Genomic DNA, 12,057 nt, shown 5'->3' with positions numbered 1-12,057 from the left:
TCAATCTCATCTGAGTCTGCTGGAATCGGCAATAATGTGGCTGGATTCAGCGTATTGCATCTCTTTATGTGTATGTGATTAGCTAACAGTGTGAGTTCATACCCTGATAATCGCGCACTAGTCAAGTGTTGTGTCTTGGTTCTATTTAATAATGTGTCTACAGCGTGTGGAACCATGACAATCAATGTGTTGTCCATTACCAGACCAGCAGATTGTCGGATAGACATCGCTGCAGCAGCTGTCGCTCTCAGACAGCTTGGCAATGCCCTCGCTACAGGGTCCAAGGTGGATGAAAAATACGCGCATGGGCGCGGTCTGTCGCCAAAAGGCTGTGTTAACACTGACAACGCACATCCATCTTTCTCGTGAACATACAATGTAAAAGGCTTGCTATAGTCAGGGGTGCCCAACACAGGTGCTGAACACAACGCATTGCGCAATTCCACAAAACTTTTCTGGCACTCTTCAGACCATGGGATAGGATTCGGTGTGTCTTTGCATGTTAATGCTAATAAAGGTTTTGCCAATAAAGAAAAACTAGGGATCCAATGCCTACAGTATGAGGTGATTCCTAAGAAAGCACGCACTTCTCTCTGTGTCTTTGGCACACTCAACTGTGCAATGGCTTGAATTCTTTCTGGGGTCAGTCTCCTTCCCTCCTTCGATAAGAGATGACCTAAGTAGGTCACTTCTTGTCGACAATATTGCAGCTTAGAGAGAGACACCTTGTGATGGTAAGCGGATAAATGGCGCAACAGTGACAATGTGGCTTCTTTACAGATCTTTTCAGTATCTGCAGCGATCAGTAAATCGTCCACGTACTGGATCAGGATAGCGCCACTAGGTAAAACAAGTGCATCAAGCTGCGCTTTCAAAGCTTGACTGTATATGGATGGACTCTCGCAGTAGCCTTGGGGAGCGCGTTTGAAGCGGAAGCTTCGGCCTCCCAGACTAAAACCAAAAATGTCTCTGCTCTCTTCTGCAATTGGGATACTAAAGAAAGCATTCTTTAAATCGATCACTGAAAACCATGCAGCAGAGGCTGGAATCATCGTTAACAAGGCAGTTATATCAGGGACAACCGGAAACTGAGGCACAACAATCTTATTAACCTCTCTAAGATCAATCACAAATCTGTAAACAGGTGGCTGTGAAGGGTCCGTTCGTTTTAAGACAGGTAAAATCGGACTATTGCAAACGTTGCCTCTTGTTTCTTCAATCACACCCTTATTAATCAAGTCGCTAACAATGTCTAACAATGCTTTCTGGCCTTCATTAGAGATCTTGTACTGGGGAATACGTGGCAGTCTGACATTAGCCTTCAGAGTCACCACATATGGTGGTATTTCCAAGAGGCCCACATCATTGGGACCAGTAGCCCAAAGGGCATCCGGAAGGGATGACAATTCAGGTGGCATCGTGTTTTTAGACAAATACATTGGAGAAACCACTTGCTTGCCTAATGTAAGTTGTACTCCTGAAGGAGAACAATGCAGTGTAGCGTGCAATCTTTTCAACAAATCTAATCCCAGCAAATTCTCACCACAACCTGTTGTCAGGATCAGGGGCGCTTTCAGCTCGCAAGGTCCAACAGAAAGTGACATGGGACTGGAAATCAGGTTCCTAACTGGGGCGCCAGAAAAACCTACTGAAACATTTATATCGCCAGACAAAGGTGCGCCAGGGAGTTTGGAATGCATGATTGAACTCTTTGCAGCACCAGTGTCTAGCAGGAAAGGCTCCGTGACATTTGCTGTAGTCACATCAACATACGGTCCACTCTGATCCACTGGCACTGAAACAACTCCCTCTCTCTGTCTATGGCTGTCCTAGTAATCATTACTGTCTGCATCACCGTCCTCTGCATAATAATCATTATTATAATACTGGGCCGTATTGCTAATCGCATTAGCTTGCTGATCAAAGCTATTAATGGCGCTTTGGGGCGGAAGAGGACGCGCGTTTTGGGGTACACTTCCACGCCCTCTGCCTCTAGGAGCTTGCTGACCACCTCTACCTCTTGCGCCATACATATTACCGTTCCGTTGCATTAATTTAGGACAACTATATTTAAAATGACCTTCCTCTTTGCAGTATGAACATTGGTTGGGACCTACAGGGACACGTGGTTGATAATACCCATTCATTTGCTGATTAGTCTGAAATTGTTGGGGTTGGTGATAGACACCTTGGGGTTGTCTATAATTATTACCGCCGCCACGTGGTGGATAGGCCTGCTGTAAAAGGACCTTTGTCTTTAGTTCCTTCGTTTTCTTCTCCGTTCTATCTTTCTCGTCTTTATCTCTGTTTTCATAATACTGTGCAGTAGCCAGTATTTGCGCTGAAGAAGAAACGGCCCAAGAACTCTCTGAATCTTTCAACTTTTTACACAGGTCAGGGAGTAAATTCTGCACAAACTTATCCACAAACAACCGTTGGCCACCCTCAGTACTCATATCTTGCCCACTGTGGTCAATAAACGTTTCCTCAAACCTAGTAAAGAAGTCTGACACTGTCTCATCTTTCTTTTGCTTACATGCAGATAACTTGTCCCAATTTACGCGCATCGCAGGCATTAGTGTCTTCATATACGTGATGATTCTACCAGGCAATTCAGCTACTAAAGGTTCTGGTTTCGCACCACCCGTTTGTCTAGCATCAGCAGCAACAATGTTAGCCCATGTATCCCCTAGTTCTGCATCGTGATCTACATTACGAATTGATCCCCATAGAGGCTGTGGAACAACATTACCAAACAACATGTCTATGTCGGCCAGATTCATAATGCATGACCCTGCCGTCTGTGACAACTCTTTATAATAACCTGCTGGGTTTTTACGGGGATCAGGCAAGGACTGCTTAAGCGCTAACACCTCAGAGCGCTTCCATGGAACATGCACCCAAACACGTTGGAAATGCGCTGGCACAGCGGGGTTATTGCCGACAGCTGCAACTGCTTCTTTCCATACCGGGGGAACTTCTCTCATAGGGTATTGTCGCGCTTTTGCCTTTTTCCCCACAAGGACCTCGTGTTCAAACAATGACTGTTGGCAATCGTCATTCCTTAAGGACAATACAACCGCAACTGCTTTATCTACTTCGCGGTCCACAATTATACCAGTTCCAAAATCGAACCTCACTCTACACAATTCCTGCGGGTTCGGATTTCTACCACTATCCTCCAATTCTTCACAGAGAATTTCGCACATTTTCTCGAATACATATCTCTGTTTCGGGGCATCCCATTGATGGAAAGTGTTAACAACCGATTCCACATCATACAGTGAAGGAAAAACGATCCATCTACGCGCCATGTGATCTATTACCTTTTTCTCATCGGGGTTAGGCAATTGGCTGCGCAACTGCTTACGCTGTACACCAGGAGTTGCACCAGATGACCCAAAGAGAGGCGACATTAATGTAGTAACCACATTAGCTAAACGCTGTCGCGCTGAAGGAGAAGCTGAGGCGAGAACAGGGGGAAAAACAGAGGGAAGAAAAGAGGATGTAGAGACAGGTACTGGAGTGGTAGAAGGAAGAGTGTTAGGGGAGGCAGTTACTGGATTAAGCAAAGTCGCAGGAAGTGCGGGGGCAGTTGGAAGCACAACTGACGGCGCTTGAGAGGGCTGCGCTACAGGAATAGGAACTGGTTGCAAAGCAACTGACGGTTGCGGCAAGGCTTGCAGTATATGCACTGGAGGTGGCATATTTACAAGCTGGGGAGGCGCCGTGGCAGTTTGAGCATACGGGGGTGGCGAACTCAACAAATGCGACATTAAGGGATCTTTCTCCTTTTCTTCTGACTCATCCTGCTTAGAATGTGGCAAAGCTGGGTAACATTTGTCAATCCCTAACTTACGCTGCCTGTGCAATTGCTCATTCATTTGCTCCTCTTCATTATCTTTAAATTGTACAGCTGCTTGCATTACTGACATACCTCTCTCTCTCTTATTCTTTTTCACTAGCTTAATTTCCTTCTGTTTGGCTTCCTTTCGCCATAAGCGGAAAGAGTCAAACATCGCCGGCCGGGCTTTCTTCTTAAACAATTTAATTTCCAGATTATCTAAAATATCGGTATCAAAACTACCATTTTGGGGCCATTTTAAAACACCGTCTTTCCTGGTGTAGTGGATCCACACTTCGTTATATGCAATGGGGCCTACGCCATGTTTCACATAGAGCTCATAAGTTGGAGTTCCAACCGGAGGAACCGGACATGATTCTTCCAGCTGGAAATCTTTTCCACAACCCAAACAGAATAATCTACCAAATAGTCCAGAACCAGGCATCTTCGCTCACTAGTCTAGATCCAAACGTCAAAGGATTATCGATTACGATATTCTCGTGAATACACGAGTCCTCTGGCTTTGGGGTTTGCAAACACCAAATCACCAATTACCAAATCAAATCAAACGATCCCGAGGGATACCAAAACAAATGGGAGACGCTCCACTTATACTTAACTGAATATTGCTGATCGATGACGTCACCAGAAGACTCTCTCGATTGTTTCGCTCTCTCAAACTCGTCAAGGGTCCAAAACATGTCGATTAATCAGGGCAGCAGTCCTTCGTAGCTGTCGGGACGCGGAGAACCTCGCAGAAAAGACTTTCGGACCACGTCGACATGCAGGGGTCGATGAAGTGGCGGCCTTCCTCCGGAATTTCCACACGAAGCTCCTCACGAACCTCTGGCTTGGACTGGTACCGCTGAAATCGGCCCGAGTTGGGCGCCAAACTGAAGTACTGGGTATTTTAGACCCAGCGGTGCAGGGGCACACACCCTATGACTTCGGGGTTTCACCCTGTTCCGGACCTACAGAAACACAGAGTCTTCTGGGTGAAGTCAAAGATTCGTTTATTGGCTGCAGACCAATGACAGGTATCCTAGAAGTACAACAGCGTGTATGTTCTCAGGAGACTGCTGAAAATCATAGGAACGGACTTCTCCTTAAGTACAAAATATCATGCTCCAGGCATACATTCCTTGGTTTACGATATGGTCATATAAAGGTATACATTACAAACGAAAAAGCAGAGTCATGATGACCATCCCACATTCCAGTTCGGCCAGCCCACAATGATTTACACAGGAAGGTTCAGATCCCATGTTTGAAGTAAATAGACCCCCCAATAAATATAAGCATCTCCTGTTTTGAGAAACAAGTCATAAAGCAAGAACAAGCAGGTGTGGAAGAGATTAGCCGGGGGATTGTGTAGAATGAAAGGGTTTTATGACGGGTCAAGCCCTGATACGAATCACAGGTGGAAGGAGGAAGGGGAGCTCGTGAGACCGGTTTGACCCGGGGCAGCAGAGCCAGCTGCCCAGGTCACAGGGAAGTCAGAGGGAAAGCCCGTGTACTGTGAGGCCCGTATTAACTCCATCATAGCCTATGTGAGGGCAATGACAAGATGGCCACTGCTTCCAAAATGGAACCCGCGTAGTTGAGCAGAATATGTGTACACAGTGCATTCGTAGCTGGAACGGCACATAAAGCACTCGTACGTGCCGCATTTACCATTTGCGGTTCGCTAATACCAAAATAGACAGAGGTAGGGCCCTGTCCCCTACGCGGTTCCGAGTACCAAAGTACGACACTTGAACCGGCCGGGGAAGCCGGTGGGGCTGGGCCCCGTGATGAGTAGAGGTCCGAGGGCAGAAGATCCGTCGGGAGACGGGGTACGGGTGCTTTTCGTGGGTTATGCCTGGTGGGCCGGAGCTCGGGCCCTGTCGTGCGGGGAGGGAACAAGCCCTTCGTGTGGCCTGTCCAACAGGTCTTGCATCTGACCCTCCTGAATGCTCCACTCTCGGGGGCAATGCTTACCATGCTCTTGCATCTGACCTTCCTGAATGCTTCCCTTTCAGGGCAATGCTAACGTTGCACTTGCATCGGACCCTCCTGAATACTCTCCTCTCGAGGGCAGTGCCTACTGTGGTCTTGCATCTGGCCCTTCTGAATGCTCCCCTCTCGGGGGCAGTGCCGACTGTAGTCCTGCATCTGACCCTCCTTAATGCTCCCCTCTCTGGGGTAATGCTTACCGTACTCTTGCATCTGACCCTCCTTAATGCTCCCCTCTCGGGGCAATGCTTACCGTACTCTTGCACCTGACCCTCCTGAATGCTCCCTTCCCGGGGGCAATGCTTACGTTGCTGTTGCATCTGACCCTCCTGAATGCTCCCCTCTCGGCGGCAGTGTCTAATGTGCTCTTGCGTTTGATTGTACTGACTGCTCCCCTCTCGGGGGCAATGCTTACGTTGCTCCTGCATCTAACCCTCCTAAATGCTCCCCTCTCAGGGGCAATGCTTACGTTGCTCTTGCATCTGACCCTCCTGAATGCTCCCCTCTCAGGTGCAATGTTTACTGTGCTCTTGCGTCTGATCCTACTGACTGTGTCCCTGTCAGGGGCAATGCCTACTGTGATTTTGCATCTGATCCTACTGACTGTGCCGCTCTCGGGGGCAATGCTTACCCTGCTCTTACATCTGTCCCTCCTGAATGCTCCCCTCTCGGCGGCAATGCTTACGTTGCTCTTGCATCTGACCCTCCTGAATGCTCCCCTCTCGGGGGCAAATTTTTACCATGCTCTTGCGTCTGACCCTCCTGAATGCTCCCCTCTCGGGGGCAATGCTTACTGTGCTTTTGCATCTGACCCTCCTGAATGCTCCCCTCTCGGGGGCAATGCTTTCCGTGCTCTTGCATCTGACCCTCCTGAATGCTCCCCTCTCGAGGGCAATGCTTACGTTGTTCTTGCATCTGACACTCCTGAATGCTCCCCTCTCGGGGGCAATGCTTATGTTGCTCTTGCATCTGACCCTCCTGAATGCTCCCCTCTCAGGGGCAATGCTTACCGTGCTCTTGCGTCTGACCCTCCTGAATGCTCCCCTCTCGGGGGCAGTGCCTACTGTGGTCTTGCATCTGACCCTCCTGAATGCTCCACTCTCGATGGGCAATGCTTACCATGCTCTTGCATCTGACCTTCCTGAATGCTTCCCTCTCGGGGCAATGCTTACGTTGCTCTTGCATCTGACCCTCCTGAATACTCTCCTCTCGAGGGCAGTGCCTACTGTGGTCTTGCATCTGACCCTCCTGAATACTCTCCTCTCGAGGGCAGTGCCTACTGTGGTCTTGCATCTGGCCCTTCTGAATGCTCCCCTCTCGGGGGCAGTGCCTACTGTCGTCTTGCATCTGACCCTCCTTAATGCTCCCCTCTCTGGGGTAATGCTTACCGTACTCTTGCATCTGACCCTCCTTAATGCTCCCCTCTCGGGGCAATGATTACCGTACTCTTGCATCTAACCCTCCTGAATGCTCCCTTCTCGGGGGCAATGATTACGTTGCTGTTGCATCTGACCCTCCTGAATGCTCCTCTCTCGGGGGCCGCATCTAATGTGCTCTTGCGTTTGATTGTACTGACTGCTCCCCTCTAGGAGGCAATGCACCGTGCTCTTGCATCTGACCCTACTGAGTGCTCCCTTCTCAGGGGCAATGCTTACCGTGCTCTTGCATTTGACCTTCCTGAATGCTGCCCTCTCGGGGCAATGCTGACGTTGCTCTTGCATCTGACCCTCCTGAATGCTCCCCTCTCGGGGGCAATCCTTTCCGTGCTCTTGCATCTGACCCTCCTGAATGCTCCCCTCTTGAGGGCAATGCTTACGTTGTTCTTGCATCTGACCCTCCTGAATGCTCCCCTCTCGAGGGCAATGCTCATGTTGCTCTTGCATCTGACCCTCCTGAATGCTCCCCTCTCAGGGGCAATGCTTACCGTGCTCTTGCGTCTGACCCTCCTGAATGCTCCCCTCTCGGGGGCAGTGCCTACTGTGGTCTTGCATCTGACCCTCCTGAATGCTCCACTCTCGATGGGCAATGCTTACCGTGCTCTTGCATCTGACCTTCCTGAATGCTTCCCTCTCGGGGCAATGCTTACGTTGCTCTTGCATCTGACCCTCCTGAATACTCTCCTCTCGAAGGTCAGTGCCTACTGTGGTCTTGCATCTGACCCTCCTGAATACTCTCCTCTCAAGGGCAGTACCTACTGTGGTCTTGCATCTGGCCCTTCTGAATGCTCCCCTCTTGGGGGCAGTGCCTACTGTGGTCTTGCATCTGACCCTCCTTAATGCTCCCCTCTCTGGGGTAATGCTTACCGTACTCTTGCATCTGACCCTCCTTAATGCTCCCCTCTCGGGGCAATGCTTACCGTACTCTTGCACCTGACCCTCCTGAATGCTCCCTTCTCGGGGGCAATGCTTACGTTGCTGTTGTATCTGACCCTCCTGAATGCTCCCCTCTCGGGGGCCGTGTCTAATGTGCTCTTGCGTTTGATTGTACTGACTGCTCCCCTCTAGGAGGCAATGCACTGTGCTCTTGCAACTGACCCTACTGAGTGCTCCCTTCTCCGGGGCAATGCTTACGTTGCTCTTGCATCTGACGCTTCTGAATGCTCCCCTCTCGGGGGCTGTGTCTAATGTGCTCTTGCATCTGACCCTCCTGAATGCTCCCCTCTCGGGGGCCATGCTTACTGTGCTTTTGCATCTGACCCTCCTGAATGCTCCCCTCTCGGTGGCAATGCTTACCATGCTCTTACATCTGACCCTTCTGAATGCTCCCCTCTCGGAGGCAATGCTTACCATGCTCTTGCATCTGACCCTTCTGAATGCTCCCCTCTCGGGGGCAATGCTTACGTTGATCTTGCATCTGACCCTCCTGAATGCTCCCCTCTCGGGGGCAATCCTTACCGTGCTTTTGCATCTGACCCTCCTGAATGCTCCCCTCTCGGTGGCAATGCTTACCATGCTCTTACATCTGACCCTTCTGAATGCTCCCCTCTCGGGGGCAATGCTTACGTTGCTCTTGCATCTGACCCTCCTGAATGCTCCCCTCTCGGGGGCAATGCTTACCGTGCTCTTGCATCTGACCCTCCTGAAAGCTCCCCTTTAGGGAACAATGCTTACCGTGCTCTTGCGTCTGACCCTCCTGAATGCTCCACTCTCGGGTGCAATGCTTTCTCTGGGTCTTGTGTACTATTGAACTCCAGCTGAAGAACAAAGTGACTCCCTTTGTACACTTGACTCTGCAAGGACAGTGTGTTGAAACAGCTCTACAAGGGCAGTGTGCTGACACTTGTCTTTTCAAGGGCAGTGTGTTGACTCCACAAGGGCAGTTTGTTGACTCCACAAGGGCAGTGTGTTGACACTTGACTCTACAAGGGCAGTGTGTTCATTCTACAAGGGCTGCTTATTGACTCCACAAGGACAGTGTGTTGACACTTGACTCTACAAGGGCAGTGTGTTCATTCTACAAGGGCTGCTTATTGACTCCACAAGGACAGTGTGTTGACACTTGACTCTACAAGGGCAGTGTGTTGACACTTTACTCTACAAGGGCAGTGTGTTGATTCTACAAGGGCAGCGTGTTGACTCTACAAGGGCAGTGTGTTGACACTTGACTCCACAAGGGCAGTGTGTTGACACTTTAATCTACAGGGGCAGTATGTTGTGAGCTTCCCCCAAGGTGAGGGAGAGTCTAGAACTCAGACTGTTTGCTATGAGTATTTACCCTATAATCTCCAGTGGGGGCTGCACATGTAACTAGGGCACTGAATGTTAAACAGAACATGCATGTTCTTGCCCCTGCTGGGCCGAGACACTGCCCCTGATACTACGAACATCACAGAGCTCTGTGGCCACTTCTGGCTTCCTTCATCCAAAGGCCAAGGGCTCCCCTGTCCTGGGCAGGTTCCCAAACTTCCGGATCTGCCATGCATTAACAAGCCTGCCTAGTTCTAACTTTGAGGCTACCTGGAATCTGCTAGTTGGGGCTACGAGCACTGGTTCTAGTTCAAGAAAAAACAATTTGATCCGGAAGTAGCCTCAGGTCCTGGTTTAAAGCAAGTGGACTGCTGATGCTGGAGTGTGGCCAGCACCAACATTTCTTCCACCATGGACAGCAAGCTTCACTGGAGAGGCACACATTGACTCTCCAGTTGGGACTAGAGAACTGGGTAAGCCCTGAGTTTGACTTCATATATGACATCTCCAGAACTAAAGCATTAAGAGACAAAGCTCCTACAGGTCTAGAGTCCGGGGTCATGGCTGCAGCCACTGGGACTGGACTCAAATGTGCCGGTTACAGAGATGAAACCTCAATGCCCCTTCTGGCTGTCAAGGGTTGGCTACCAATGGTCCGGATGATGTCAGCGCATGGTCCCTGGTGGCTCATGTTTACTTTATAGATGACACAGTTAACCAGTCCTAGATGCTTCCTTGGTCCTCGACAACCTGGCTTTGTACATCCTTCTTGGGTTAGTTCTGGCCAGCTGGGCCGCCAGGTCCTCTCCGCTGTGGGGGGACTCCCTTGATTCACCCTCCATGCAGGTTCATTCAGCTAGGCCTTCCTCTTTGTCCACCAGGTCTGGGTTCTGCACCTCTCAGCCTCTCCTCCTCTCCAAAAGTGGACACAGTTACAGTTTTTTGATTCATTCAGGACATCTGACCCTCCTGAATGCTCCCCTCTCGGGGGACAATGCTTACCGTGCTCTTGCGTCTGACCCTCCTGAATGCTCCCCTCTCGGGGGACAATGCTTACCGTGCTCTTGCATCTGACCCTCCTGAATGCTCCCCTCTCGGGGGACAATGCTTACCGTGCTCTTGCGTCTGACCCTCCTGAATGCTCCCCTCTCGGGTGCAATGCTTACCCTGCTCTTGCATCTGACCCTCCTGAATGCTCCCCTCTCGGGGGCAATGCTTACCCTGCTCTTGCATCTGACCCTCCTGAATGCTCCCCTCTCGGGGGCAATGCTTACCGTGCTCTTGCGTCTGACCCTCCTGAATGCTCCCCTCTCGGGGGCAATGCTTACGTTGCTCTTGCATCTGACCCTCCTGAATGCTCCCCTCTCGGGGGCCGTGTCTACTGTGCTCTTGCGTTTGATTGTACTGACTGCTCCCCTCTCGAAGCAATGCTAACCGTGCTCTGTTTTTGTTGCAGAAACTGGTTTAAGGATAAGATTCACAAAGCGAAAGAAGCTCTGAACCTCAAGTCCAAGTAGAGACCCTGGAGCTCCAGCAGACCTGCAGTGCACCCTCTGAAGCGCTAGATGGCGCCAGAGGACTGAAGGATAGCACAGATGCTCAGATACCGGACTTTTAACCTTATGTATTCCAGTAGAATCTTTAATGTTTAGATACATATTAAACTTGCAAATATTCCCAATAGCTTTTCTTCTTTTTGTTTGTGCGCTTGGCCTTTCCTCAGGGCTTGGGGTGGGCAGTGGTTATTGGGCAGTATCACTGGTGGGCAGTGGCTATTGGGCAGTATATTTGATGGGCAATGCCGCTTACTACCACTGCCCCAGGGTCTTATGTACTATTGAACTCCAGCTGAAGAACAAAGTGACTCCCTTTGTACACTTGACTCTGCAAGGACATTGTGTTGAAACCACAAGGGCAGTGTGCTGACACTTGTCTTTTCAAGAGCAGTGTGCTGATACTACAAGGGCAGTGTGTTGACTCCACAAGGGCAGTGTGTTGACTCCACAAGGGCAGTGTGTTGACCCTTGACTCCACAAGGGCAGTGAGCTGACACTTGTCTTTTCAAGGGCAGTGTGTTGATACTACAAGGGCAGTGTGTTGAAACTTGACTCCACAAGGGCAGTCAGGTGGCCCTTCAGCCTCCCTGTCCCTTGTTCATGACATGGCAGGTGGAGGTTCTGTGCCTCTCGCTCCCTTGTTCTAGACATGGCAGGTGGCCCTCCCGTGCCTCTTGGTCCCTTCTTCATGACATGGCAGGTGGCCCTTCTGTGCCTCCCGGTCCCTTGTTCATAACATGGCAGGTGGACCTTCTGTGCCTCCTAGTCCATTGTTCATGACTTGGCAGGTGGCCCTCTGTGCCTCGTGGTCCCTTCATCATGACTTGGCAGGTGGCTCTTCTGTGCCTTCTGGTCCCTTCATCATGACATGGCAGGGGGCCCTTCTGTGCCTCCTCGTCTCATGTTCATGACATGGCAGGGCCACTCTGTGCCTCCCAGTCCCTTGTTCATAACATGGCAGGTGGCCCTTCTGTAC

General features: G+C 50.4%; 1 protein-coding gene across 1 annotated transcript in view; it reads left to right on the top strand.

Annotated features, from left to right (window-relative positions):
* The window catches only part of APOC1 (apolipoprotein C1), an 85,791-nt gene extending 74,585 nt beyond the window's left edge, over nt 1–11,206 (top strand). Inside the window, exon 4 of the mRNA XM_085615466.1 lies at nt 10,982–11,206. Within this exon, the coding sequence (XP_085471592.1) occupies nt 10,982–11,042 (61 nt within the window). The 3' untranslated portion in view covers nt 11,043–11,206. The remainder of the gene's footprint in view (nt 1–10,981) is intronic.
* The last annotated feature ends 851 nt before the right edge of the window (nt 11,207–12,057 follow it).

The sequence above is a fragment of the Triturus cristatus genome, chromosome 7, assembly GCF_964204655.1.
Source record: "Triturus cristatus chromosome 7, aTriCri1.1, whole genome shotgun sequence".
In the NCBI taxonomy this organism is placed as follows: domain Eukaryota; kingdom Metazoa; phylum Chordata; class Amphibia; order Caudata; family Salamandridae; genus Triturus; species Triturus cristatus.
The sequence above is the reverse complement of the archived record's forward strand: the minus strand, read 5'-3'. Positions and strand labels throughout refer to the sequence as shown.